The sequence below is a fragment of the Oncorhynchus clarkii genome, chromosome 29 (assembly GCF_045791955.1).
Source record: "Oncorhynchus clarkii lewisi isolate Uvic-CL-2024 chromosome 29, UVic_Ocla_1.0, whole genome shotgun sequence".
Taxonomy (NCBI): domain Eukaryota; kingdom Metazoa; phylum Chordata; class Actinopteri; order Salmoniformes; family Salmonidae; genus Oncorhynchus; species Oncorhynchus clarkii.
Window position 1 is genome coordinate 45,351,233 of NC_092175.1, and position 27,047 is coordinate 45,378,279.

At 45.8% G+C, this 27,047-nt stretch overlaps 1 protein-coding gene across 1 annotated transcript in view; it reads left to right on the forward strand.

The window, feature by feature from the left end:
* Positions 1-27,047, forward strand: part of LOC139388243 (microtubule associated tumor suppressor candidate 2a) — a 119,414-nt gene that overhangs the window by 73,191 nt on the left and 19,176 nt on the right. The window contains exons 6-9 of the mRNA XM_071134791.1: positions 7,324-7,494; positions 12,758-12,856; positions 21,375-21,568; positions 25,371-25,496. Of these exons, the coding sequence (XP_070990892.1) occupies positions 7,324-7,494; positions 12,758-12,856; positions 21,375-21,568; positions 25,371-25,496 (590 nt within the window). The remainder of the gene's footprint in view (positions 1-7,323; positions 7,495-12,757; positions 12,857-21,374; positions 21,569-25,370; positions 25,497-27,047) is intronic.

A 27,047-nucleotide genomic window follows, 5' to 3' on the forward strand; every position in this document is an offset into this window, starting at 1 on the left:
TAAATTCTGCGGTAATCTGCAGGATCGGGTTAAATTCAGCCTGTCGGTTACAATCCCACCAGGTTTACTACATGTGTCTGTTTAGTCTGAGAGGTGGTTGTTGACACATCAGAGCATAGAGAGGCAGCATGTCTTCTTGCATGACAACGTCTACTACAACACAGTCCAATATATCGTTGTCTTCTTGCATGACAACGTCTACTACAACACAGTCCAATATATCATTGTCTTCTTGCATGACAACGTCTACTACAACACAGTCCAATATATCGTTGTCTTCTAGCATGACAACGTCTACTACAACACAGTCCAATATATCGTTGTCTTCTTGCATGACAACGTCTACTACAACACAGTCCAATATATCGTTGTCTTCTTGCATGACAACGTCTACTACAACACAGTCCAATATATCACAAAAAAACAAAACAAAATAATTTCTTAATTAACACTGGATCCACGCTCAACGTGCACACACACGTGTGTGTGTGTCTGTGCGCGCTGGTGATTAAAGCCATCTCATTTAGTTTACTGGACAGTAGTGCCACATGATCTGATTGGCAAGGCTACTGATTTCTCCCAGAATTACCCATAAGGCTGTGTGTCAAGGACATGCTCTGTGTGTGTGTGTTTCCATGGCTTAACAGCTGGCTACCAACATGAAGAGGGTTAGGTAACAGCTTCTCAACACCTCTTCTTAAAATAGAATCTACCCCGCGTTGAATCAGGTGCACTACTTCTTGGCTGGGGAGGGTTTTGCCTGGGGGGGGGGGGGGGGGGGGCTTTACATGACTCATTGCGCTCTAGCGACTCCTTGTGGCGGGCCGGGCACCTGCAGGCTGATACCCATTGTCAGTTGAACAGTGTTTCCTCCTACACATTGGTGCGACCGGCTTTTCAAGGTTAAGCGAGGCAGGTGTTAAGAAGCGCGGTTTGGCGGGTCAGGGGAGAGAGAGAGAGAGGTGGTAGAGAGAGAGTGAGAGAGAGGGGTGGGAGAGAGAGAGAGAGTGTGTGTGAGAGAGAGTGGGGGGGAGAGAGAGAGAGAGAGAGAGAAAGAGAGAGAGAGCGTGGGAGAGAGAGACAGAGAGAGAGAGAGAGAAAGAGAGAGAGAGAGAGATTTTTGTTTTGAATGTTCTTAATTGGAAAATGCAAAAATAAAATCTATTTACATATTTTTTTTTACATTACTGTCTCCCCTTAACTCTGTTAAACTGTCTCTGTCTCCCCTTAACTCTGTTAAACTGTCTCTGTCTTCCCTTAACTCTGTTAAACTGTCTCTGTCTCTGTCTCCCCGTAACTCTGTTAAACTGTCTCTGTCTCCCCTTAACTCTGTTAAACTGTCTCTGTCTCCCCTTAACTCTGTTAAACTGTCTCTGTCTCCCCTTAACTCTGTTAGACTGTTTCCGTCTCTGTCTCCCCTTAACTCTGTTAGACTGTCTCTGTCTCTGTCTCCCCTTAACTCTGTTAAACTGTCTCTGTCTCCCCTTAACTCTGTTAAACTGTCTCTGTCTCCCCTTAACTCTGTTAAACTGTCTCTGTCTTCCCTTAACTCTGTTAAACTGTCTCTGTCTCTGTCTCCCCGTAACTCTGTTAAACTGTCTCTGTCTCCCCTTAACTATGTTAAACTGTCTCTGTCTCCCCTTAACTCTGTTAAACTGTCTCTGTCTCCCCTTAACTCTGTTAGACTGTTTCCGTCTCTGTCTCCCCTTAACTCTGTTAGACTGTCTCTGTCTCTGTCTCCCCTTAACTCTGTTAAACTGTCTCTGTCTTCCCTTAACTCTGTTAAACTGTCTCTGTCTCTGTCTCCCCGTAACTCTGTTAAACTGTCTATGTCTCCCCTTAACTCTGTTAAACTGTCTCTGTCTCCCCTTAACTCTGTTAAACTGTCTCTGTCTCCCCTTAACTCTGTTAGACTGTTTCCGTCTCTGTCTCCCCTTAACTCTGTTAGACTGTCTCTGTCTCTGTCTCCCCTTAACTCTGTTAAACTGTCTCTGTCTCCCCTTAACCCTGTTAAACTGTCTCTGTCTCTGTCTCCCCTTAACTCTGTTAAACTGTCTCAGTCTCCCCTTAACTCTGTTAGACTGTCTCTGTCTCTGTCTCCCCTTAACTCTGTTAAACTGTCTCTGTCTTCCCTTAACTCTGTTAGACTGTCTCTGTCTCCCCTTAACTCTGTTAAACTGTCTCTGTCTCCCCTTAACTCTGTTAAACTGTCTCTGTCTCCCCTTAACTCTGTTCAACTGTCTCTGTCTCCCCTTAACTCTGTTCAACTGTCTCTGTCTCTGTCTCCCCTTAACTCTGTTCAACTGTCTCTGTCTCCCCTTAACTCTGTTAAACTGTCTCTGTCTCCCCTTAACTCTGTTAGACTGTCTCTGTCTCTGTCTCTCCGTAACCCTGTTAAATTGTCTCTGTCTCTGTCTCCTCTTAACTCTGTTAAACTGTCTCTGTCTCTGTCTCCCCTTAACTCTGTTAAACTGTCTCTGTCTCTGTCTCCCATTAATTATGTTAAACTGTCTCTGTCTCCCCTTAACTCTGTTAAACTGTCTCTGTCTCTGTCTCCCCTTAACTCTGTTAGACTGTCTCCCCTTAACTCTGTTAAACTGTCTCTGTCTCTGTCTCCCCTTAACTCTGTTAGACTGTCTCTGTCTCCCCTTAACTCTGTTCAACTGTCTCTGTATCTGTCTCCCCTTAACTCTGTTAAACTGTCTCTGTCTCCCCTTAACTCTGTTAGACTGTTTCCGTCTCTGTCTCCCCTTAACTCTGTTAGACTGTCTCTGTCTCTGTCTCCCCTTAACTCTGTTAAACTGTCTCTGTCTCCCCTTAACCCTGTTAAACTGTCTCTGTCTCTGTCTCCCCTTAACTCTGTTAAACTGTCTCAGTCTCCCCTTAACTCTGTTAGACTGTCTCTGTCTCTGTCTCCCCTTAACTCTGTTAAACTGTCTCTGTCTTCCCTTAACTCTGTTAGACTGTCTCTGTCTCCCCTTAACTCTGTTAAACTGTCTCTGTCTCCCCTTAACTCTGTTAAACTGTCTCTGTCTCCCCTTAACTCTGTTCAACTGTCTCTGTCTCCCCTTAACTCTGTTCAACTGTCTCTGTCTCTGTCTCCCCTTAACTCTGTTCAACTGTCTCTGTCTCCCCTTAACTCTGTTAAACTGTCTCTGTCTCCCCTTAACTCTGTTAGACTGTCTCTGTCTCTGTCTCTCCGTAACCCTGTTAAATTGTCTCTGTCTCTGTCTCCTCTTAACTCTGTTAAACTGTCTCTGTCTCTGTCTCCCCTTAACTCTGTTAAACTGTCTCTGTCTCTGTCTCCCATTAATTATGTTAAACTGTCTCTGTCTCCCCTTAACTCTGTTAAACTGTCTCTGTCTCTGTCTCCCCTTAACTCTGTTAGACTGTCTCCCCTTAACTCTGTTAAACTGTCTCTGTCTCTGTCTCCCCTTAACTCTGTTAGACTGTCTCTGTCTCCCCTTAACTCTGTTCAACTGTCTCTGTATCTGTCTCCCCTTAACTCTGTTAAACTGTCTCTGTCTCCCCTTAACTCTGTTAAACTGTCTCTGTCTCCCCTTAACCCTGTTAAACTGTCTCTGTCTCCCCTTAACTCTGTTCAACTGTCTCTGTATCTGTCTCCCCTTAACTCTGTTAAACTGTCTCTGTCTCCCCTTAACTCTGTTAAACTGTCTCTGTCTCCCCTTAACCCTGTTAAACTGTCTCTGTCTCCCCTTAACTCTGTTAGACTGTCTCTGTCTCTGTCTCCCCTTAACTCTGTTAGACTGTCTCTGTCTCTGTCTCCCCTTAACTCTGTTAAACTGTCTCCGTCTCTGTCTCCCCTTATCCCTGTTAAACTGTCTCTGTCTCCCCTTAACTCTGTTAAACTGTCTCCGTCTCTGTCTCCCCTTAACTCTGTTAAACTGTCTCTGTCTCCCATTAACCCTGTTAAACTGTCTCTGTCTCCCCTTAACCCTGTTAAACTGTCTCTGTCTCTGTCTCCCCTTAACTCTGTTAAACTGTCTCTGTCTCTGTCTCTGTCTCCCCTTAACTCTGTTAAACTGTCTCTGTCTCCCCTTAACTCTGTTAAACTGTCTCTGTCTCCCCTTAACCCTGTTAAACTGTCTCTGTCTCCCCTTAACTCTGTTAAACTGTCTCTGTCTCTGTCTCCCATTAACCCTGTTAAACTGTCTCTGTCTCCCCTTAACCCTGTTAAACTGTCTCTGTCTCTGTCTCCCCTTAACTCTGTTAAACTGTCTCTGTCTCCCCTTAACTCTGTTAAACTGTCTCTGTCTCCCCTTAACTCTGTTAAACTGTCTCTGTCTCTGTATCCCCTTAACTCTGTTAAACTGTCTCTGTCTCTGTCTCCCCTTAACTCTGTTAAACTGTCTCTGTGTCTGTCTCCCCTTAACCCTGCTAAACTCTGTTAAATTGTCTCTGTCTCTTTCTCCCCTTAACTCTGTTAGACTGTCTCTGTCTCTGTCTCCCCTTAACTCTGTTAGACTGTCTCTGTCTCTGTCTCCCCTTAACTCTGTTAGACTGTCTCTGTCTCTGTCTCCCCTTAACTCTGTTAAACTGTCTCTGTCTCCCCTTAACTCTGTTAAACTGTCGCTGTCTCCCCTTAACTCTGTTAGACTGTCTCTGTCTCTGTCTCCCCTTAACTCTGTTCAACTGTCTCTGTCTCTTTCTCCCATTAACCCTGTTAAACTGTCTCTGTCTCCCCTTAACCCTGTTAAACTGTTTTGTCTCCCCTTAACTCTGTTAAACTGTCTCTGTCTCTGTCTCCCCTTAACTCTGTTCAACTGTCTCTGTCTCTGTCTCCCCTTAACTCTGTTAAACTGTCTCTGTCTCCCCTTAACTCTGTTAAACTGTCTCTGTCTCCGCTTAACTCTGTTAGACTGTCTCTGTCTCTGTCTCCCCTTAACCCTGTTAAACTGTCTCTGTGTCTGTCTCCCCTTAACTCTGCTAAACTCTGTTAAATTGTCTCTGTCTCTTTCTCCCCTTAACTCTGTTAGACTGTCTCTGTCTCTGTCTCCCCTTAACTCTGTTAGACTGTCTCTGTCTCTGTCTCCCCTTAACTCTGTTAGACTGTCTCTGTCTCTGTCTCCCCTTAACTCTGTTAAACTGTCTCTGTCTCCCCTTAACTCTGTTAAACTGTCGCTGTCTCCCCTTAACTCTGTTAGACTGTCTCTGTCTCTGTCTCCCCTTAACTCTGTTCAACTGTCTCTGTCTCTTTCTCCCATTAACCCTGTTAAACTGTCTCTGTCTCCCCTTAACCCTGTTAAACTGTTTTGTCTCCCCTTAACTCTGTTAAACTGTCTCTGTCTCTGTCTCCCCTTAACTCTGTTCAACTGTCTCTGTCTCTGTCTCCCCTTAACTCTGTTAAACTGTCTCTGTCTCCCCTTAACTCTGTTAAACTGTCTCTGTCTCCGCTTAACTCTGTTAGACTGTCTCTGTCTCTGTCTCCCCTTAACCCTGTTAAACTGTCTCTGTCTCCCCTTAACTCTGTTAAACTGTCTCTGTCTCCCCTTAACCCTGTTAGACTGTCTCTGTCTCTGTCTCCTCTTAACTCTGTTAAACTGTCTCTGTCTCCCATTAACCCTGTTAAACTGTCTCTGTCTCCCCTTAACCCTGTTAGACTGTCTCTGTCTCTGTCTCCCCTTAACTATGTTAAACTGTCTCTGTCTCCCCTTAACTCTGTTAGACTGTCTCTTTCTCTGTCTCCCCTTAACTCTGTTAAATTGTCTCTGTCTCTGTCTCCCCTTAACTCTGTTAGACTGTCCCTGTCTCTATCTCCCCTTAACTCTGTTAGACTGTCTCTGTCTCCTCTTAACTCTGTTAGACTGTCTCTGTCTCTGTTTCCCCTTAACTATGTTAGACTGTCTCTGTCTCTGTCTCCCCTTAACTCTGTTAAACTGTCTCTGTCTCCCCTTAACTCTGTTAAACTGTCTCTGTCTCCCCTTAACTCTGTTAAACTGTCTCTGTCTCTGTATCCCCTTAACTCTGTTAAACTGTCTCTGTCTCTGTCTCCTCTTAACTCTGTTAAACTGTCTCTGTCTCTGTGTCTGTCTCCCCTTAACTCTGCTAAACTCTGTTAAATTGTCTCTGTCTCTTTCTCCCCTTAACTCTGTTAGACTGTCTCTGTCTCTGTCTCCCCTTAACTCTGTTAGACTGTCTCTGTATCTGTCTCCCCTTAACTCTGTTAGACTGTCTCTGTCTCTGTCTCCCCTTAACTCTGTTAAACTGTCTCTGTCTCCCCTTAACTCTGTTAAACTGTCGCTGTCTCCCCTTAACTCTGTTAGACTGTCTCTGTCTCTGTCTCCCCTTAACTCTGTTCAACTGTCTCTGTCTCTTTCTCCCCTTAACCCTGTTAAACTGTCTTTGTCTCCCCTTAACTCTGTTAAACTGTCTCTGTCTCTGTCTCCCCTTAACTCTGTTCAACTGTCTATGTCTCTGTCTCCCCTTAACTCTGTTAAACTGTCTCTGTCTCCCCTTAACTCTGTTTAACTGTCTCTGTCTCCTCTTAACTCTGTTAGACTGTCTCTGTCTCCCCTTAACCCTGTTAAACTGTCTCTGTCTCCCCTTAACTCTGTTAAACTGTCTCTGTCTCCCCTTAACTCTGTTAAACTGTCTCTGTCTCCCCTTAACCCTGTTAGACTGTCTCTGTCTCTGTCTCCTCTTAACTCTGTTAAACTGTCTCTGTCTCCCATTAACCCTGTTAAACTGTCTCTGTCTCCCCTTAACCCTGTTAGACTGTCTCTGTCTCTGTCTCCCCTTAACTATGTTAAACTGTCTCTGTCTCTGTCTCCCCTTAACTCTGTTAGACTGTCTCTTTCTCTGTCTCCCCTTAACTCTGTTAAATTGTCTCTGTCTCTGTCTCCCCTTAACTCTGTTAGACTGTCTCTGTCTCTGTCTCCCCTTAACTCTGTTAGACTGTCTCTGTCTCTGTCTCCTCTTAACTCTGTTAGACTGTCTCTGTCTCTGTTTCCCCTTAACTATGTTAGACTGTCTCTGTCTCTGTCTCCCCTTAACTCTGTTAAACTGTCTCTGTCTCCCCTTAACTCTGTTAAACTGTCTCTGTCTCCCCTTAACTCTGTTAAATTGTCTCTGTCTCTGTCTCCCCTTAACTCTGTTAGACTGTCTCTGTCTCTGTCTCCCCTTAACTCTGTTAGACTGTCTCTGTCTCTGTCTCCTCTTAACTCTGTTAGACTGTCTCTGTCTCTGTTTCCCCTTAACTATGTTAGACTGTCTCTGTCTCTGTCTCCCCTTAACTCTGTTAAACTGTCTCTGTCTCCCCTTTACTCTGATAAACTGTGTAATTGTGTCCTCTGTTTTCTCCAGGGCCCAGTGTGTGTGTGGACCCTCCCCTCTACAGAGTGACCAACACACCCTGTACAGACCCCCAGAGAGGAGGGGGACCCCCAAACTATGCCACCCGTAATCTACAGCCCCCATCTACCCCAGCTCTGCCTCGAAGATACCTGCCTGCTCAGCCCAGAGGGTCACCTGTTGGTGAGGCATGCACAGGCTCATATGCACACACAGTACACATGAACTACACACAGAATACACATGAACTACACAGTACACATGAACTACACAGTACGCATGAACTACACACAGTACACATGAACTACACACAGAGTACACATGAACTACACAGTACACATGAACTACACAGTACACATGAACTACACAGTACGCATGAACTACACAGTACGCATGAACTACACAGTACACATGAACTACACAGTACACATGAACTACACACAGAGTACACATGAACTACACACAGAGTACACATGAACTACACAGTACACATGAACTACACAGTACACATGAACTACACACAGAGTACACATGAACTACACACAGAGTACACATGAACTACACAGTACGCATGAACTACACAGTACACATGAACTACACACAGAGTACACATGAACTATACAGTACACATTAACTACACACAGTACACATTAACCACACAGTACACATTAACTACACACAGTACACATTAACTACACAGTACACATTAACTACACACAGTACACATTAACTACACAGTACACATTAACTATATAGTACACATTAACCACACAGTACACATTAACTACACACAGTACACATTAACCACACACAGTACACATTAACTACACAGTACACATTAACTACACACAGTACACATTAACTACACACAGTACACATTAACTACACAGTACACATTAACCACACAGTACACATTAACTACACAGTACACATTAACTACACAGTACACATTAACTACACACAGTACACATTAACTACACAGTACACATTAACTATATAGTACACATTAACCACACAGTACACATTAACTACACACAGTACACATTAACCACACACAGTACACATTAACTACACAGTACACATTAACTACACACAGTACACATTAACTACACAGTACACATTAACCACACAGTACACATTAACTACACACAGTACACATTAACCACACAGTACACATTAACTACACACAGTACACATTACCCACACAGTACACATTAACCACACACAGTACACATTAACTACCCCTGTCCCTCCCCCTGTCCCTGCCCCTCCCCCTGTCCCTGCCCCTGCCCCTGCCCCTCCCCCTGGCTGATACACAGAACGACGCTGGATTCAAAAGTTTGTTCTTCAATTTATATAGTTATACAAAATTCTTGCAACCAATAGAATGTTATACAGCGCATTCAGAAAGTATTCAGACCCCTTGACTTTTTCCACATTTTGTTAAGTTCCAGCCTTATTTTAAAATGGATTACATAATTTGTTCCCCCTCATCAATCAACACACAATACCACATAATGACAAAGCAAAAACACGTTTTTAGAAATGAAAAGAAAATAAATATCACATTTACATAAGTATTCAGACCCTTTACTCAGTACTTTGTTGAAGCACCTTTGGCAGTGATTACAACCTCGAAACTTCTTGGGTATGGCGCTACAAGATTGGCACACCTGTATTTGGGGAGTTTCTCCCATTCTTCTCTGGAGATCCTCTCAAGCTCTGTCAGGTTGGATGGGGAGCGTCACTGCCCAGCTATTTTCAGGTCTCTCCAGAGATGTCTGATTGGGTTCAAGTCCGGGCTGTGGTTGGGCCACTCAAGGATATTCAGAGACTCGTCCCGAAGCCTCTCCTGCGTTGTCTTGGCTGTGTGCTTAGGGTCGTTGTCCTGTTGGAAGGTGAATCTCCACCCCAGTCTGAGGTCCTGACTGCTCTAGAGATGGTTTTCATCGAGGATCTCTCTGTACTTTCCTCCATTCATCTTTGCCTCGATCCTTGGCTAGTTATAGCCTAATGTTAGCTGGCTATAGCCTAATGTTAGCTGGCTATAGCCTCATTTTAGCTAGCTAACATTTAAACTGGTTGGTTAGCTACCTGCAGATTCATGCAGGGTGGTAACGTTGTGATTATGGTTCATTCTTTAGCTAGCAAGCTACATGTCTTAACAAAGACTTCACTATGCAAGTGTCCATTTTAGTAGAATGTCACTGCGACAACTGTTAGCCAGTTAGCTTGGGTGCTTGACTGCTGTTGTAAGGACAGAACGCTCAGATCAAACCTTAAAGAGATGGGTGAATCTAAAGAGGGTGTGAACGATGCTGAATGGGTGTTGACAAAGGAGAGCTCTTCTGTAGGTACCAAAACATTCACAGGCCATTTTCTCAAAAGTGAGGTTACAAGTTCATCAACTTTCAAAGCAGAATTACTTTCCCATTGTTCCTCAAATGCAGTGTATGATAAACCATTTTGTAGCTCTGAGTCTCCACTTTTATCCAATGTAGAAAACACCATTTCACATATAGAGACCACAAATTCAAATGGGCTCTTCTTAAACTCTTCAACATTATCCTCAGCTCTGGCATCTTCCCCAATATTTGGGACCAAGGCCTGATCACCCCAATCCACAAAAAGTGGACACAAATTTGACCCCAATAAATTACAGTGGAATATGTATCACCAGCAATCTCATAAAAGTCCTCTGCAGTATCATCAACAGCAGACTCCAACATTTCCTCAGTGAAAACAATGTCCTGAGCAAATGTCCAATTGGATTCTTACCAAAATACAACAGACCACGTATTCACCCTGCACACCTTTATTGACAAACAAACCAAACCAAAGCAAAGTCTTCTTATGCTTTGTTGATTTCAAAAAAGCTTTTGACTCAATTTGTCATGAGAGTCTGCTATACAAATTGATGGAAAGCGGTGTCGGGGGGGGAAAGCATATGACGTTATAAAATCAATGTACACAAACAACAAGTTTGCGGTTAAAATTGGCAAAAAACACATAGATTTCCTTCCTCAGGTCCGTGGGGTGAGACAGGGACGCAGCTTGAGCCACACACTCTTCAACATTTATATCAACGAATTAGTGAGGGCACAAGAACAGTCTGCAGCACCTGGCCTCACCCTACTGGACTCAAATGTCTACTGTTTGCTGACGATCTGGTGCTTCTGTCACCAACCAAGGAGGGCCTACAGCAGCACAGCAGATATTCTGCACAGATTCTGTCAGACCTGGGCCCTGACAGTGAATCTCAGTAGGACAAAAATTATGGTGTTCCAAAAAAGGTCCAGTAGTCAAGACAAAAAAATACAAATTCCATCTAGACACTGTTGCCCTAGAGCACACGAAGAATTACACCTACCTCGTCCTAAACATAAACACCACAGGTAACTACCACAAGGCTGTGAACGATGTAAGAGACAAGGGAAGAAGAGCTTTCTATGCCATCAGAAGGAACATAAAACTCAACATACCAATTAGGATCTGGAGAAAACACTTCAATCAGTTATTGAACCCATTGTGATGTCACCAAGAATTCAGAAAACACTTCAATCAGTTATTGAACCCATTGTGATGTCACCAAGAATTCAGAAAACACTTCAATCCGTTATTGAACCCATTGTGATGTCACCAAGAATTCAGAAAACACTTCAATCAGTTATTGAACCCATTGTGATGTCACCAAGAATTCAGAAAACACTTCAATCCGTTATTGAACCCATTGTGATGTCACCAAGAATTCAGAAAACACTTCAATCTGTTATTGAACCCATTGTGATGTCACCAAGAATTCAGAAAACACTTCAATCAGTTATTGAACCCATTGTGATGTCACCAAGAATTCAGAAAACACTTCAATCAGTTATTGAACCCATTGTGATGTCACCAAGAATTCAGAAAACACTTCAATCAGTTATTGAACCCATTGTGATGTCACCAAGAATTCAGAAAACACTTCAATCAGTTATTGAACCCATTGTGATGTCGCCAAGAATTCAGAAAACACTTCAATCCGTTATTGAACCCATTGTGATGTCACCAAGAATTCAGAAAACACTTCAATCTGTTATTGAACCCATTGTGATGTCACCAAGAATTCAGAAAACACTTCAATCAGTTATTGAACCCATTGTGATGTCACCAAGAATTCAGAAAACACTTCAATCAGTTATTGAACCCATTGTGATGTCACCAAGAATTCAGAAAACACTTCAATCAGTTATTGAACCCATTGTGATGTCACCAAGAATTCAGAAAACACTTCAATCAGTTATTGAACCCATTGTGATGTCACCAAGAATTCAGAAAACACTTCAATCCGTTATTGAACCCATTGTGATGTCACCAAGAATTCAGAAAACACCCAATTGAGACTCTGCATGCAGAATTCTGCAAAAAAATATACTTTGTGTACAATCCAATCCCCCAAGCAATACAGAGCAGAAATAGGACGATACACACTAGTTATCAACATCCAGAATAGACTGTTAAATTTTGCAACCACCAGGAATCAACACATTACACCACAAAGCCCTCTTCTATAGAGAGATTAACCTAGAGAAGAGTCTCCTCGGCCAGCTGGTTCTGGGTCTCTGTTCACATACAAACCCCACAAAACACAAGGACATAAACACATTTAGACCCAACCAAATATGAGAAAGCAAAAAGATAACTGTTGGACACACTGGAAATAATCAACCAAAAAACATAGCAGATTGGAATGCTGCACTTCCTCACCTCCTTCCAAATATATGAACACATTAGAAACACATATTTCCCTCAGATCACACAGACCCACAAAGAATTTGAAAACAAATCAAACATTGATAAACTCCCATATCTGTTAGGCGATATACTGCAGTGTGCCATCACAACAGCAAGATTTGTGACCCGTTGCCATGAGAACAGGGCAACCAGTGGAACACAAACAGCATTGTAAATACAACCCATATTTATGTTGATTTATCTTCCCTTTCATACTTCAACTACTTGCACGTTGTTACAACACTGAACATAGCCAATAATATAACATTTAAAACATCTATATTAATTAAAAACTTTTGTGAGTGTAATGTTTACTAATGCTTCCTTTGTTAATTTAACTTTTGTTTATTGTCTATTCCATTCCATTTGCTTTGGCAATGTAAACATATGTTTACAATAAAGCCCTTTGAATTGATTTGAGAGGGAGAAAAAAATCCCAGGTCTAATTATCAGGAAAAGGAAAAGGGTGCTTAAACTGATTAGATGGAAGATATGGGTAGAGAGAAAAGGAGGGCGATGTTGAAGATTAGATATTGATTGATTAGACTGATAACATAATTGGTTGATTGCCTAATTAAATGTTATAATTGCTTAATTGATGTGTTTTTGATTGTCTCTTCTTGGTTGATTGCTTAATTCCATGTTTGTGATTTGTTGCTGTGTTTGATGACAGGTGTGAGGAAGGAGTTCCCGAGGAGTTCTGAGATCACAAGGTCCCTTCCTTCCTCTCCTAAGAGGCTGGCTGTGGTGCCTCCTAAACCCCAGTCACCAGGTGAGACATAGGTACACACACGGCAGATAGCGTGGGGAGAGAAGGGAGAATATCACATGGAGAAAACATGCAGTGGCAGTTTTAGGGGGGGGGGGGGGGGGGGGGGGGGGCAAGCTGGGGCCAGTTGTACTGTTAGAGGGGCCAATTGTACTGTCAGAGGGGCCAGTTGTACTGTTAGAAGGGCCAGTTGTACTGTTAGAGGGGCCAGTTGTACTGTTAGAAGGGCCAGTTGTACTGTTAGAAGGGCCAGTTGTACTGTTAGAAGGGCCAGTTGTACTGTTAGAGGGGCCAATTGTACTGTCAGAGGGGCCAGTTGTACTGTTAGAAGGGCCAGTTGTACTGTTAGAGGGGCCAGTTGTACTGTTAGAAGGGCCAGTTGTACTGTTAGAAGGGCCAGTTGTACTGTTAGAAGGGCCAGTTGTACTGTTAGAAGGGCCAGTTGTACTGTCAGAGGGGCCAGTTGTACTGTTAGAGGGGCCAGTTGTACTGTTAGAAGGGCCAGTTGTACTGTTAGAAGGGCCAGTTGTACTGTTAGAGGGGCCAATTGTACTGTTGTCCAGACTGAATCACACCCGGCCGTGATTGGGAGTCCCATAGGGCGGCACACATTTGGCCCAGCGTCGTCCGTGTTTGGCCGGGGGGTAGGCCGTCCATTGTAAATAAGAATTTGTTCTTAAATGACTTGCCTCACTAAATAAAGGTTTAAATAAATAAAAATATATATATTCTGGCACATCCTTAAGACAAATGTTTGTTTCCACTAATATTGATGCTGTTTAGTTGTAGTACTGACTGTTGTAACGACTCAGCCTGTGATAACACAGACACACACCTACACACATCTACACACACAGACACACACCTACACACATCTAAACACACACACACACACACATCTACACAAACACACACACACAGCTACACTTACACACACACACACACACACACCTACAGATACACACACACGTCTACACAAACACACACACACAGCTACACATACACACACACACACACACCTACAGACTAACACACACACATCTACACAAACACACACACACACACACACACACACACACACACACACACACACACGGGGGGGGGGGGGGGGGGGGGGGGGGGGCAAGCTGGGGCCAGTTGTACTGTTAGAGGGGCCAGGTGTACTGTCAGAGGGGCCAGTTGTACTGTTAGAAGGGCCAGTTGTACTGTTAGAAGGGCCAGTTGTACTGTTAGAGGGGCCAGTTGTACTGTTAGAAGGGCCAGTTGTACTGTTAGAAGGGCCAGTTGTACTGTTAGAAGGGCCAGTTGTACTGTTAGAAGGGCCAGTTGTACTGTTAGAGGGGCCAGTTGTACTGTCAGAGGGGCCAGTTGTACTGTTAGAGGGGCCAGTTGTACTGTTAGAAGGGCCAGTTGTACTGTTAGAGGGGCCAGTTGTACTGTCAGAGGGGCCAGTTGTACTGTCAGAGGGGCCAGTTGTACTGTTAGAAGGGCCAGTTGTACTGTTAGAAGGGCCAGTTGTACTGTCAGAGGGGCCAGTTGTACTGTCAGAGGGGCCAGTTGTACTGTTAGAAGGGCCAGTTGTACTGTTAGAAGGGCCAGTTGTACTGTTAGTGGGGCCAGTTGTACTGTTAGAAGGGCCAGTTGTACTGTTAGAGGGGCCAGTTATACTGTTAGAAGGGCCAGTTGTACTGTTAGAGGGGCCAGTTGTACTGTTAGAGGGGCCAGTTGTACTGTTAGAGGGGCCAGTTGTACTGTTAGAGGGGCCAGTTGTACTGTTAGAGGGGCCATTTGTACTGTTAGAGGGGCCAGGTGTACTGTTAGAGGGGCCAGTTGTACTGTTAGAGGGGCCAGTTGTACTGTTAGAGGGGCCAGTTGTACTGTCAGAGGGGCCAGTTGTACTGTCAGAGGGGCCAGTTGCACTGTTAGAGGGGCCAGTTGTACTGTTGGAGGGGCCAGTTGTACTGTTAGAGGGGCCAGTTGTACTGTTAGAGGGGCCAGTTGTACTGTTAGAGGGGCCAGTTGTACTGTTAGAGGGGCCAGTTGTACTGTTAGAGGGGCCAGTTGTACTGTTAGAGGGGCCAGTTGTACTGTTAGAGGGGCCATTTGTACTGTTAGAGGGGCCAGGTGTACTGTTAGAGGGGCCAGTTGTACTGTTAGAGGGGCCAGTTGTACTGTTAGAGGGGCCAGTTGTACTGTCAGAGGGGCCAGTTGTACTGTCAGAGGGGCCAGTTGCACTGTTAGAGGGGCCAGTTGTACTGTTGGAGGGGCCAGTTGTACTGTTAGAGGGGCCAGTTGTACTGTTAGAGGGGCCAGTTGTACTGTTAGAGGGGCCAGTTGTACTGTTAGAAGGGCCAGTTGTACTGTTAGAGGGGCCAGTTGTACTGTTAGAGGGGCCAGTTGTACTGTTAGAAGGGCCAGTTGTACTGTTAGAGGGGCCAGTTGTACTGTTAGAGGGGCCAGTTGTACTGTTAGAGGGGCCAGTTGTACTGTTAGAGGGGCCAGTTGTACTGTTAGAGGGGCCAGTTGTACTGTTAGAGGGGCCAGTTGTACTGTTAGAGGGGCCAGTTGTACTGTTAGAGGGGCCAGTTGTACTGTTAGAGGGGCCAGTTGTACTGTTAGAGGGGCCAGTTGTTCTGTTAGAGGGGCCAGTTGTACTGAGGGGCCAGTTGTTCTGTTAGAGGGGCCAGTTAGAAGGGCCAGTTGTACTGTTAGAGGGGCCAGTTGTACTGTTAGAAGGGCCAGTTGTACTGTTAGAAGGGCCAGTTGTACTGTTAGAGGGGCCAGTTGTACTGTTAGAGGGGCCAGTTGTACTGTTAGAGGGGCCAGTTGTACTGTTAGAGGGGCCAGTTGTACTGTTAGAGGGGCCAGTTGTACTGTTAGAGGGGCCAGTTGTACTGTTAGAGGGGCCAGTTGTACTGTTAGAGGGGCCAGTTGTACTGTTAGAGGGGCCAGTTGTACTGTTAGAAGGGCCAGTTGTACTGTTAGAAGGGCCAGTTGTACTGTTAGAGGGGCCAGTTGTACTGTTAGAAGGGCCAGTTGTACTGTTAGAAGGGCCAGTTGTACTGTTAGAAGGGCCAGTTGTACTGTTAGAGGGGCCAGTTGTACTGTTAGAGGGGCCAGTTGTACTGTTAGAGGGGCCAGTTGTACTGTTAGAGGGGCCAGTTGTACTGTTAGAGGGGCCAGTTGTACTGTTAGAGGGGCCAGTTGTACTGTTAGAGGGGCCAGTTGTACTGTTAGAGGGGCCAGTTGTACTGTTAGAAGGGCCAGTTGTACTGTTAGAGGGGCCAGTTGTACTGTTAGAGGGGCCAGTTGTACTGTTAGAGGGACCAGTTGTACTGTTAGAGGGGCCAGTTGTACTGTTAGAGGGGCCAGTTGTACTGTTAGAGGGGCCAGTTGTACTGTTAGAGGGGCCAGTTGTACTGTTAGAGGGGCCAGTTGTACTGTTAGAGGGGCCAGTTGTACTGTTAGAGGGGCCAGTTGTACTGTTAGAGGGCCAGTTGTACTGTTAGAGGGGCCAGTTGTACTGTTAGAGGGGCCAGTTGTACTGTTAGAGGGGCCAGTTGTACTGTTAGAGGGGCCAGTTGTACTGTTAGAGGGGCCAGTTGTACTGTTAGAGGGGCCAGTTGTACTGTTAGAGGGGCCAGTTGTACTGTTAGAGGGGCCAGTTGTACTGTTAGAGGGGCCAGTTGTACTGTTAGAGGGGCCAGTTACATTAGACGTTATTGTTTTCATATCGTTTTTTAAATGTCATACTCCACATTTAGGGGGGGCCACAAGGGTGTCCAAAATTGTTGTCACCGGGGCACTGGCCCCCCAGAACCGCCAGTGAAAACATAATGACAACATGAGACAACATGATGGGGGAGGAGGGCCAGGGAGAGGGGCTGGGGGAGGGGCAGGAACAGGGGGAGGAGGGCCAGGGCGAGGGGCTGGAACAGGGGGAGGGGTGTCCTGTAAATGCTCCCTTTCATTCACTGTCAAAGCCAAGTGTCTCCACCCCCCCCCCCCCCCCCGCCCCTCCCCCCAGCTCATTACCGCAGACAGATGATGCCCCCTGTTGTCATGGAGACCAGTCCTTCAGGGGTAACAGATGTTTTTAGAGCTGAATAGATGGTGGATGACGGTGTCGGGGAAAAGGGGGGGGGGGGGGGGGGGGATACCTAGTCGGTTGTCCAGCTGAATGTATGCACACCTTACTCGGGTTGGGAAAGAGACGTTCCTTACGACACCAGGATAGTGAATTCAATTCCCAATTCCCTAAATGTAAAACCATAATGTATGCGTGCGTGACTGTGAGTCTCTTTGGATAAAAATATGTGATTGACTACTAGAGAAGACGACTAGACAGTATTATGGGCTGTGGGTGAAAGATATGAAGCCCACAATGCTCCTGTGGGACTTCATAGTGTAAAATGTAATTACTATTTATATATATATATATATATATTTGTTTAAAACAATACTTGGAAAGTAGTGATATAATAACGTATAAACTAATATTTATTTATGTAACTGCCCAGGAAATGGGAGACACTGCATCTCAGTGTAAGAGGCGTCACTACAGTCCTGGTTCAAATCCAGACTGAATCACATCCGGCCGTGATTGGGAGTCCCATAGGGCGGCACACAATTGGCCCAGCGTCGTCCGTGTTTGGCCGGGGGGTAGGCCGTCCATTGTAAATAAGAATTTGTTCTTAAATGACTTGCCTCACTAAATAAAGGTTTAAATAAATAAAAATATATATATTCTGGCACATTCTTAAGACAAATGTTTGTTTCCACTAATATTGATGCTGTTTAGTTGTAGTACTGACTGTTGTAATGACTCAGCCTGTGATAACACAGACACACACCTACACACATCTACACACACAGACACACACCTACACACATCTACACACACACACACACACACACATCTACACAAACACACACACACAGCTACACTTACACACACACACACACACACCTACAGACACACACACACGTCTACACAAACACACACACACAGCTACACATACACACACACACACCTACAGACACACACACACACATCTACACAAACACACACACACACAGCTACACACACACACACACACACACACACACACACACACACACACAAATACACAAACACACACACACAGCTACACATACACACACACACACCTACAGACACACACACACATCTACACAAATACACAAACACACACACACACCTACAGACACACACACACACACGTCTACACAAACACACACACACAGCTACACTTACACACACACACACACCTACAGACACACACACACACATCTACACAAACACACACACACAGATACACACACACACAGATACACACACACACACACACACACACACACACACACACACACACACACACACACACACACACACACACACACACACAAATACACAAACACACACACACAGCTACACATACACACACACACACCTACAGACACACACACACATCTACACAAATACACAAACACACACACACACCTACAGACACACACACACACACGTCTACACAAACACACACACACAGCTACACATACACACACACACACCTACAGACACACACACACACATCTACACAAACACACACACACACAGCTACACACACACACACACACACACACACACGTCTACACAAATAAACAAACACACACACACAGCTACACATACACACACACACACCTACAGACACACACACACGTCTACACAAATACACAAACACACACACACACACCTACAGACACACACACACACACGTCTACACAAACACACACACACAGCTACACTTACACACACACACACACCTACAGACACACACACACACATCTACACAAACACACACACACAGATACACACACACACACACACACACACACACACCTACAGACACACACACACGTCTACACAAATACACAAACATACATACACACACACACACACCCACACACGCACACACACACACACCTACACACACCTACACACTCATACACATACATACAGTACATATTTTATCGTTTCTGACAATAGTCTTAATTGAACTAATGGAGACGACAGAATGATCCATCGATGTCATTAGAGGAGGAAACCCCTGTGTCTACGGTGTGTGTGTGTGTGTGTGTGTGTGTGTGTGTGTGTGTGTGTGTGTGTGTGTGTGTGTGTGTGTGTGTCAGACCATTAATGTGTAGTTGACACACACAAGGTTAGATCAACCTTTGTGTGTCATCCAGTTTGAAAGAGTCGATGCCAGGCAGTAGCAGTGATCTCAGGCAGTACCAGTGATGCCAGGCAGTAGCAGTGATCTCAGGCAGTAGCAGTGATGCCAGGCAGTAGCAGTGATCTCAGGCAGTAGCAGTGATGTCAGGCAGTAGCAGTGATGCCAGGCAGTAGCAGTGATCTCAGGCAGTAGCAGTGATGCCAGGCAGTAGCAGTGATGCCAGGCAGTAGCAGTGATGCCAGGCAGTAGCAGTGATGCCAGGCAGTAACAGTGATGCCAGGCAGTAGCAGTGATCTCAGGCAGTAGCAGTGATGCAAGGCAGTAGCAGTGATGTGATGCCAGGCAGTAGCAGCGATGCCAAGCAGTAGCAGTGATGCCAAGCAGTAGCAGTGATGCCAGGCAGTAGCAGTGATGCCGGGCAGTAGCAGTGATCTCAGGCAGTAGCAGTGATGCCAGGCAGTAGCAGTGATCTCAGGCAGTAGCAGTGATGCAAGGCAGTAGCAGTGATGTGATGCAAGGCAGAAGCAGCGATGCCAAGCAGTAGCAGCGATGCCAAGCAGTAGCAGTGATGCCAGGCAGTAGCAGTGATGCTGGGCAGTAGCAGTGATGCCAGGCAGTAGCAGTGATGCCAGGCATTAGCAGTGATGTGATGCCAGGCAGTAGCAGCGATGCTGGGCAGTAGCAGTGATTCCGGGCAGTAGCAGTGATGTCAAGCAGTAGCAGTGATGCCAGGCAGTAGCAGTGATGCCAGGCAGTAGCAATGATTTCAGGCAGTAGCAGTGATGCCAGGCAGTAGCAGTGATGCCAGGCAGTAGCAGTGATGCAGGCAGTAGCAGTGATGCCAGACAGTAGCAGTGATGCCAGGCAGTAGCAGTGATGCCAGGCAGTAGCAGTGATGCCAGGCAGTAGCAGTGATGCCAGGCAGTAGCAGTGATGCAGGCAGTAGCAGTGATGCCGGGCAGTAGCAGTGATGCCAGGCAGTAGCAGTGATGCCGGGCAGTAGCAGTGATGCCGGGCAGTAGCAGTGATGCCAAGCAATAGCAGTGATTCCAGGCTGTAGCAGTGATGCCAGGCAGTAGCAGTGATGCCAGGCAGTAGCAGTGATGCCATGCAGTAGCAGTGATGCCAGGCAGTAGCAGTGATGCAGGCAGTAGCAGTGATGCCAGGCAGTAGCAGTGATGCCATGCAGTAGCAGTGATGCCAGGCAGTAGCAGCGATCTCAGGCAGTAGCAGTGATGCCAGGCAGTAGCAGTGATCTCAGGCAGTAGCAGTGATGCAAGGCAGTAGCAGTGATGTGATGCAAGGCAGAAGCAGCGATGCCAAGCAGTAGCAGTGATGCCAAGCAGTAGCAGTGATGCCAGGCAGTAGCAGTGATGCTGGGCAGTAGCAGTGATGCCAGGCAGTAGCAGTGATGCCAGGCATTAGCAGTGATGTGATGCCAGGCAGTAGCAGCGATGCTGGGCAGTAGCAGTGATGCCGGGCAGTAGCAGTGATGTCAAGCAGTAGCAGTGATGCCAGGCAGTAGCAGTGATGCCAGGCAGTAGCAATGATTTCAGGCAGTATCAGTGATGCCAGGCAGTAGCAGTGATGCCAGGCAGTAGCAGTGATGCAGGCAGTAGCAGTGATGCCAGACAGTAGCAGTGATGCCAGGAAGTAGCAGTGATGCCAGGCAGTAGCAGTGATGCCATGCAGTAGCAGTGATGCCAGGCAGTAGCAGTGATGCCAGGCAGTAGCAGTGATGCAGGCAGTAGCAGTGATGCCGGGCAGTAGCAGTGATGCCGGGCAGTAGCAGTGATGCCGGGCAGTAGCAATGATGCCGGGCAGTAGCAGTGATGCCAGGCAGTAGCAGTGATGCCGGGCAGTAACAGTGATGCCGGGCAGTAGCAGTGATGCCAAGCAGTAGCAGTGATTCCAGGCAGTAGCAGTGATCTGTGTAAATCAGTGGTGGCAGGCTCAGTCTGTCTACTGCGTGTGGGGCAACCGGAAGGATGTGTTTTTCATGCTGTTAATTTAACCCCATTTAACCCCTCTCTCTCTCTCTCTCTCTCTCTTTCTGTGTCTCTCTGTCTCTATCTTTCTCTCCTCCTCCTCTCTCTCTCTCTACTTCTGTCTTTCTCACCTCCCCTCTCTCTCTCTCCCTCTCTCCCTGTCTCTATCTTCTCTCTCTGTGTCCCCCCATATATCCCTCTCTGTCTCCCTTTCCCTCTCGCTCTCTTTCTCCTCCCCTCCCCCTCTCTCTCTATCTCCCCCTCCTCTCTCTCTCTCTCCAGTCCTCCCCAGGCAGCGTCCAGCAGCAGCCGCCAGAGGGTCAGTTCCTCCCAGCTCCCCTCGGCGCGTTCCTCCCTTCAGGCCAAAGCAGGAACAGCAGGAGAACCTGCAGAGGGAGAAAGAGGAGGCGCAGTTGAAGGAGAGAGAGAGGGAGGAGCAGGAGAGGGAGCGAGAGAGGGAGAAACAGAGGGAGGAGGTATGTGGTTTTAAAAATGGGGCTGGATTGTTTTCATACTACTAGACTGTGTTAGCCCGCCTAAGGCATCATCTCTGGGAGCTAATGTTTTCAGGTTTCAGACAAGGTAACTCTATAGGAGAATACCATTCACCCAACAAACCCCAACTACACTCACAGAGCTGTGGGTTTGATTACAGCATTGGTCTTTATACACAGAGAAAAAAATAAAGTTACTCATGGAAATTCCAGATATTCATGTGATATGTTGTGTTGTTGTGTTACTGTGGGGTCCAGTGACTACAGTGTGTTGTGTTGTTATGTTACTGTGGGGTCCAGTGACTGCAGTGTGTTGTTATGTTACTGTGGGGTCCAGTGACTGCAGTGTGTTGTTATGTTACTGTGGGGTCCAGTGACTGCAGTGTGTTGTTATGTTACTGTGTGGTCCAGTGACTACAGTGTGTTGTTATGTTACTGTGTGGTCCAGTGACTGCAGTGTGTTGTTATGTTACTGTGGGGTCCAGTGACTACAGTGTGTTGTTATGTTACTGTGTGGTCCAGTGACTACAGTGTGTTGTGTTGTTATGTTACTGTGGGGTCCAGTGACTACAGTGTGTTGTGTTGTTATGTTACTGTGGGGTCCAGTGACTACAGTGTGTTGTGTTGTTATGTTACTGTGGGGTCCAGTGACTGCAGTGTGTTGTTATGTTACTGTGGGGTCCAGTGACTGCAGTGTGTTGTGTTGTTATGTTACTGTGGGGTCCAGTGACTGCAGTGTGTTGTTGTGTTACTGTGTGGTCCAGTGACTGCAGTGTGTTGTTATGTTACTGTGGGGTCCAGTGACTACAGTGTGTTGTTATGTTACTGTGTGGTCCAGTGACTACAGTGTGTTGTTATGTTACTGTGGGGTCCAGTGACTACAGTGTGTTGTGTTGTTATGTTACTGTGGGGTCCAGTGACTACAGTGTGTTGTTATGTTACTGTGGGGTCCAGTGACTGCAGTGTGTTGTTATGTTACTGTGGGGTCCAGTGACTGCAGTGTGTTGTGTTGTTGTGTTACTGTGGGGTCCAGTGACTACAGTGTGTTGTGTTGTTATGTTACTGTGGGGTCCAGTGACTACAGTGTGTTGTGTTGTTATGTTACTGTGGGGTCCAGTGACTGCAGTGTGTTGTTATGTTACTGTGGGGTCCAGTGACTGCAGTGTGTTGTTATGTTACTGTGGGGTCCAGTGACTACAGTGTGTTGTGTTGTTATGTTACTGTGGGGTCCAGTGACTGCAGTGTGTTGTTATGTTACTGTGGGGTCCAGTGACTACAGTGTGTTGTGTTGTTATGTTACTGTGGGGTCCAGTGACTGCAGTGTGTTGTGTTGTTATGTTACTGTGGGGTCCAGTGACTACAGTGTGTTGTGTTGTTATGTTACTGTGGGGTCCAGTGACTACAGTGTGTTGTGTTGTTATGTTACTGTGGGGTCCAGTGACTACAGTGTGTTGTGTTGTTATGTTACTGTGGGGTCCAGTGACTACAGTGTGTTGTGTTGTTATGTTACTGTGGGGTCCAGTGACTGCAGTGTGTTGTTATGTTACTGTGGGGTCCAGTGACTACAGTGTGTTGTGTTGTTATGTTACTGTGGGGTCCAGTGACTACAGTGTGTTGTGTTGTTATGTTACTGTGTGGTCCAGTGACTACAGTGTGTTGTGTTGTTATGTTACTGTGGGGTCCAGTGACTGCAGTGTGTTGTTATGTTACTGTGGGGTCCAGTGACTGCAGTGTGTTGTTATGTTACTGTGTGGTCCAGTGACTGCAGTGTGTTGTTATGTTACTGTGGGGTCCAGTGACTGCAGTGTGTTGTTATGTTACTGTGTGGTCCAGTGACTGCAGTGTGTTGTTATGTTACTGTGGGGTCCAGTGACTGCAGTGTGTTGTTATGTTACTGTGGGGTCCAGTGACTACAGTGTGTTGTTGTGTTAGTGTGGGGTCCAGTGACTGCAGTGTGTTGTTATGTTACTGTGTGGTCCAGTGACTACAGTGTGTTGTTATGTTACTGTGTGGTCCAGTGACTACAGTGTGTTGTTATGTTACTGTGTGGTCCAGTGACTACAGTGTGTTGTTATGTTACTGTGGGGTCCAGTGACTACAGTGTGTTGTGTTGTTATGTTACTGTGTGGTCCAGTGACTACAGTGTGTTGTGTTGTTCTGTTACTGTGTGGTCCAGTGACTGCAGTGTGTTGTTATGTTACTGTGGGGTCCAGTGACTGCAGTGTGTTGTTATGTTACTGTGGGGTCCAGTGACTACAGTGTGTTGTTATGTTACTGTGTGGTCCAGTGACTACAGTGTGTTGTGTTGTTCTGTTACTGTGTGGTCCAGTGACTGCAGTGTGTTGTTATGTTACTGTGGGGTCCAGTGACTGCAGTGTGTTGTTATGTTACTGTGGGGTCCAGTGACTGCAGTGTGTTGTGTTGTTATGTTACTGTGGGGTCCAGTGACTACAGTGTGTTGTGTTGTTATGTTACTGTGGGGTCCAGTGACTGCAGTGTGTTGTGTTGTTATGTTACTGTGGGGTCCAGTGACTACAGTGTGTTGTGTTGTTATGTTACTGTGGGGTCCAGTGACTGCAGTGTGTTGTGTTGTTATGTTACTGTGGGGTCCAGTGACTGCAGTGTGTTGTGTTGTTCTGTTACTGTGTGGTCCAGTGACTGCAGTGTGTTGTTATGTTACTGTGGGGTCCAGTGACTGCAGTGTGTTGTTATGTTACTGTGGGGTCCAGTGACTGCAGTGTGTTGTTATGTTACTGTGGGGTCCAGTGACTGCAGTGTGTTGTTGTGTTACTGTGTGGTCCAGTGACTGCAGTGTGTTGTTGTGTTACTGTGGGGTCCAGTGACTGCAGTGTGTTGTTATGTTACTGTGGGGTCCAGTGACTACAGTGTGTTGTTATGTTACTGTGGGGTCCAGTGACTGCAGTGTGTTGTTATGTTACTGTGGGGTCCAGTGACTGCAGTGTGTTGTGTTGTTATGTTACTGTGGGGTCCAGTGACTACAGTGTGTTGTTATGTTACTGTGGGGTCCAGTGACTACAGTGTGTTGTTATGTTACTGTGGTGTCCAGTGACTGCAGTGTTGACTGTGTGCAAGTCTGTTATAGCCCACTGAGCTGAAGCCTAGACTTAATTATTGTTTCGTAGCTAAGTTCAACAGGCAGCCTAGCTTTTAGAGCTTTTGGCCAATAACCGAAAGGTTGCTAGATCGAATTCCCGAGCCAACAATATGAAAAAATGTGTTATTCTGCCCACGCGCAAGGCAATTAATTGCTCCCTGGGTGCCCAATTTAGCAGCCCCCGCACCTCTCCACTTCAGACGGGTTGGGTTATAAGCTGAAAGTCTCATGTCGGTTGAACCTTTAATGATAAAATAATTTAGTCCTTTAATTGTTTCTTATCTCCAGAGCATAACACCATACATCATAATGTTACTTTATAATGTTACTGTATATTATCATGTTACTGTATATTATCATGTTACTGTAGATTATCATGTTACTGTATATTATCATTATCATGTTACTGTAGATTATCATGTTACTGTATATCATCATTATCATGTTACTGTAGATTATCATGTTCCTGTTTATTATCATGTTACTGTATATTATCATGTTACTGTATATTATCATGTTACTGTATATTATCATGTTACTGTATATATCATGTTACTGTAGATTATCATGTTACTGTAGATCATCATGTTACTGTAGATTATCATGTTACTGTAGATTATCATGTTACTGTATATGAGATTCATGTGTGTTATTATGGTATGGTTATAGGTCCAGAGGCTTCAGAATCGCTGTGTGGAGCAGGAGGATCAGCTGACATCACTGAGAGAGGAACTGAGGAAGACTACGCTAGGACTACAAGCCTTCATCATTACTTCCCAACACTACTGTCTACAGGTAACAAACACCCACACTATACACACAGGCAAACACACACACACACACACACACACACACACACACACACACACACACACACACACACACACACACACACACACACACACACACTATACACACTGGCAAACACACACAATATACACACTGGCAAACACACACACACACACACACTATACACACTGGCAAACACACACACGATACACACTGGCAAACACACACACACTATACACACTGGCAAACACACACTATACACACTGGCAAACACACAAACACACACACACACACTATACACACTGGCAAACACACACACTATACACACTGGCAAACACACACACACACACACACACACACACACTATACACACTGGCAAACACACACACGATACACACTGGCAAACACACACACACACACACTATACACACTGGCAAACACACACTATACACACTGGCAAACACACACACACACACACACACACACACACACTGGCAAACACACACACACACACACTATACACACTGGCAAACACACACACACACACACACTATACACACTGGCAAACACACACACGATACACACTGGCAAACACACACACACTATACACACTGGCAAACACACACTATACACACTGGCAAACACACAAACACACACACACTATACACACTGGCAAACACACACACTATACACACTGGCAAACACACACACACACACACACACACACACACACACTATACACACTGGCAAACACACACACGATACACACTGGCAAACACACACACACACACACTATACACACTGGCAAACACACACTATACACACTGGCAAACACACACACACACACACACACACACACACACACACACTGGCAAACACACACACACACACTATACACACTGGCAAACACACACACACACACACACATTATACACACTGGCAAACACACACACACACACACACACACACACACACACACACACTATACACACTGGCAAACACACACACACACTATACACACTGGCAAACACACACACACACACACACACACGCACACTATACACACTGGCAAACACACACACACACACACACACACACACACACACACACACACACACACACACACACACACACACACACACACACACACACACACACACTATACTTACTGGAAAACACACACACACACACACTATACACACTGGCAAACACACACACACACACATTATACACACTGGCAAACACACACACACACACACTATACACACACTATACACACTGGCAAACACACACACTATACACACTGGCACACACACACACACTATACACACTGGCAAACACACACACACACACACACACACACACATTATACACACTAACAAACAGGGCTGGATAGAGCTAACTGGTTGGAGGTCAGACAGGACAGGACAGGGTAGAGATAGCTGGTTGGAGGTCAGACAGACAGGACAGGGTAGAGTTAGCTGGTTGGGGGTCAGACAGACAGGACAGGGTAGAGTTAGCTGGTCGGTGGTCAGACAGACAGGACAGAGTAGAGAT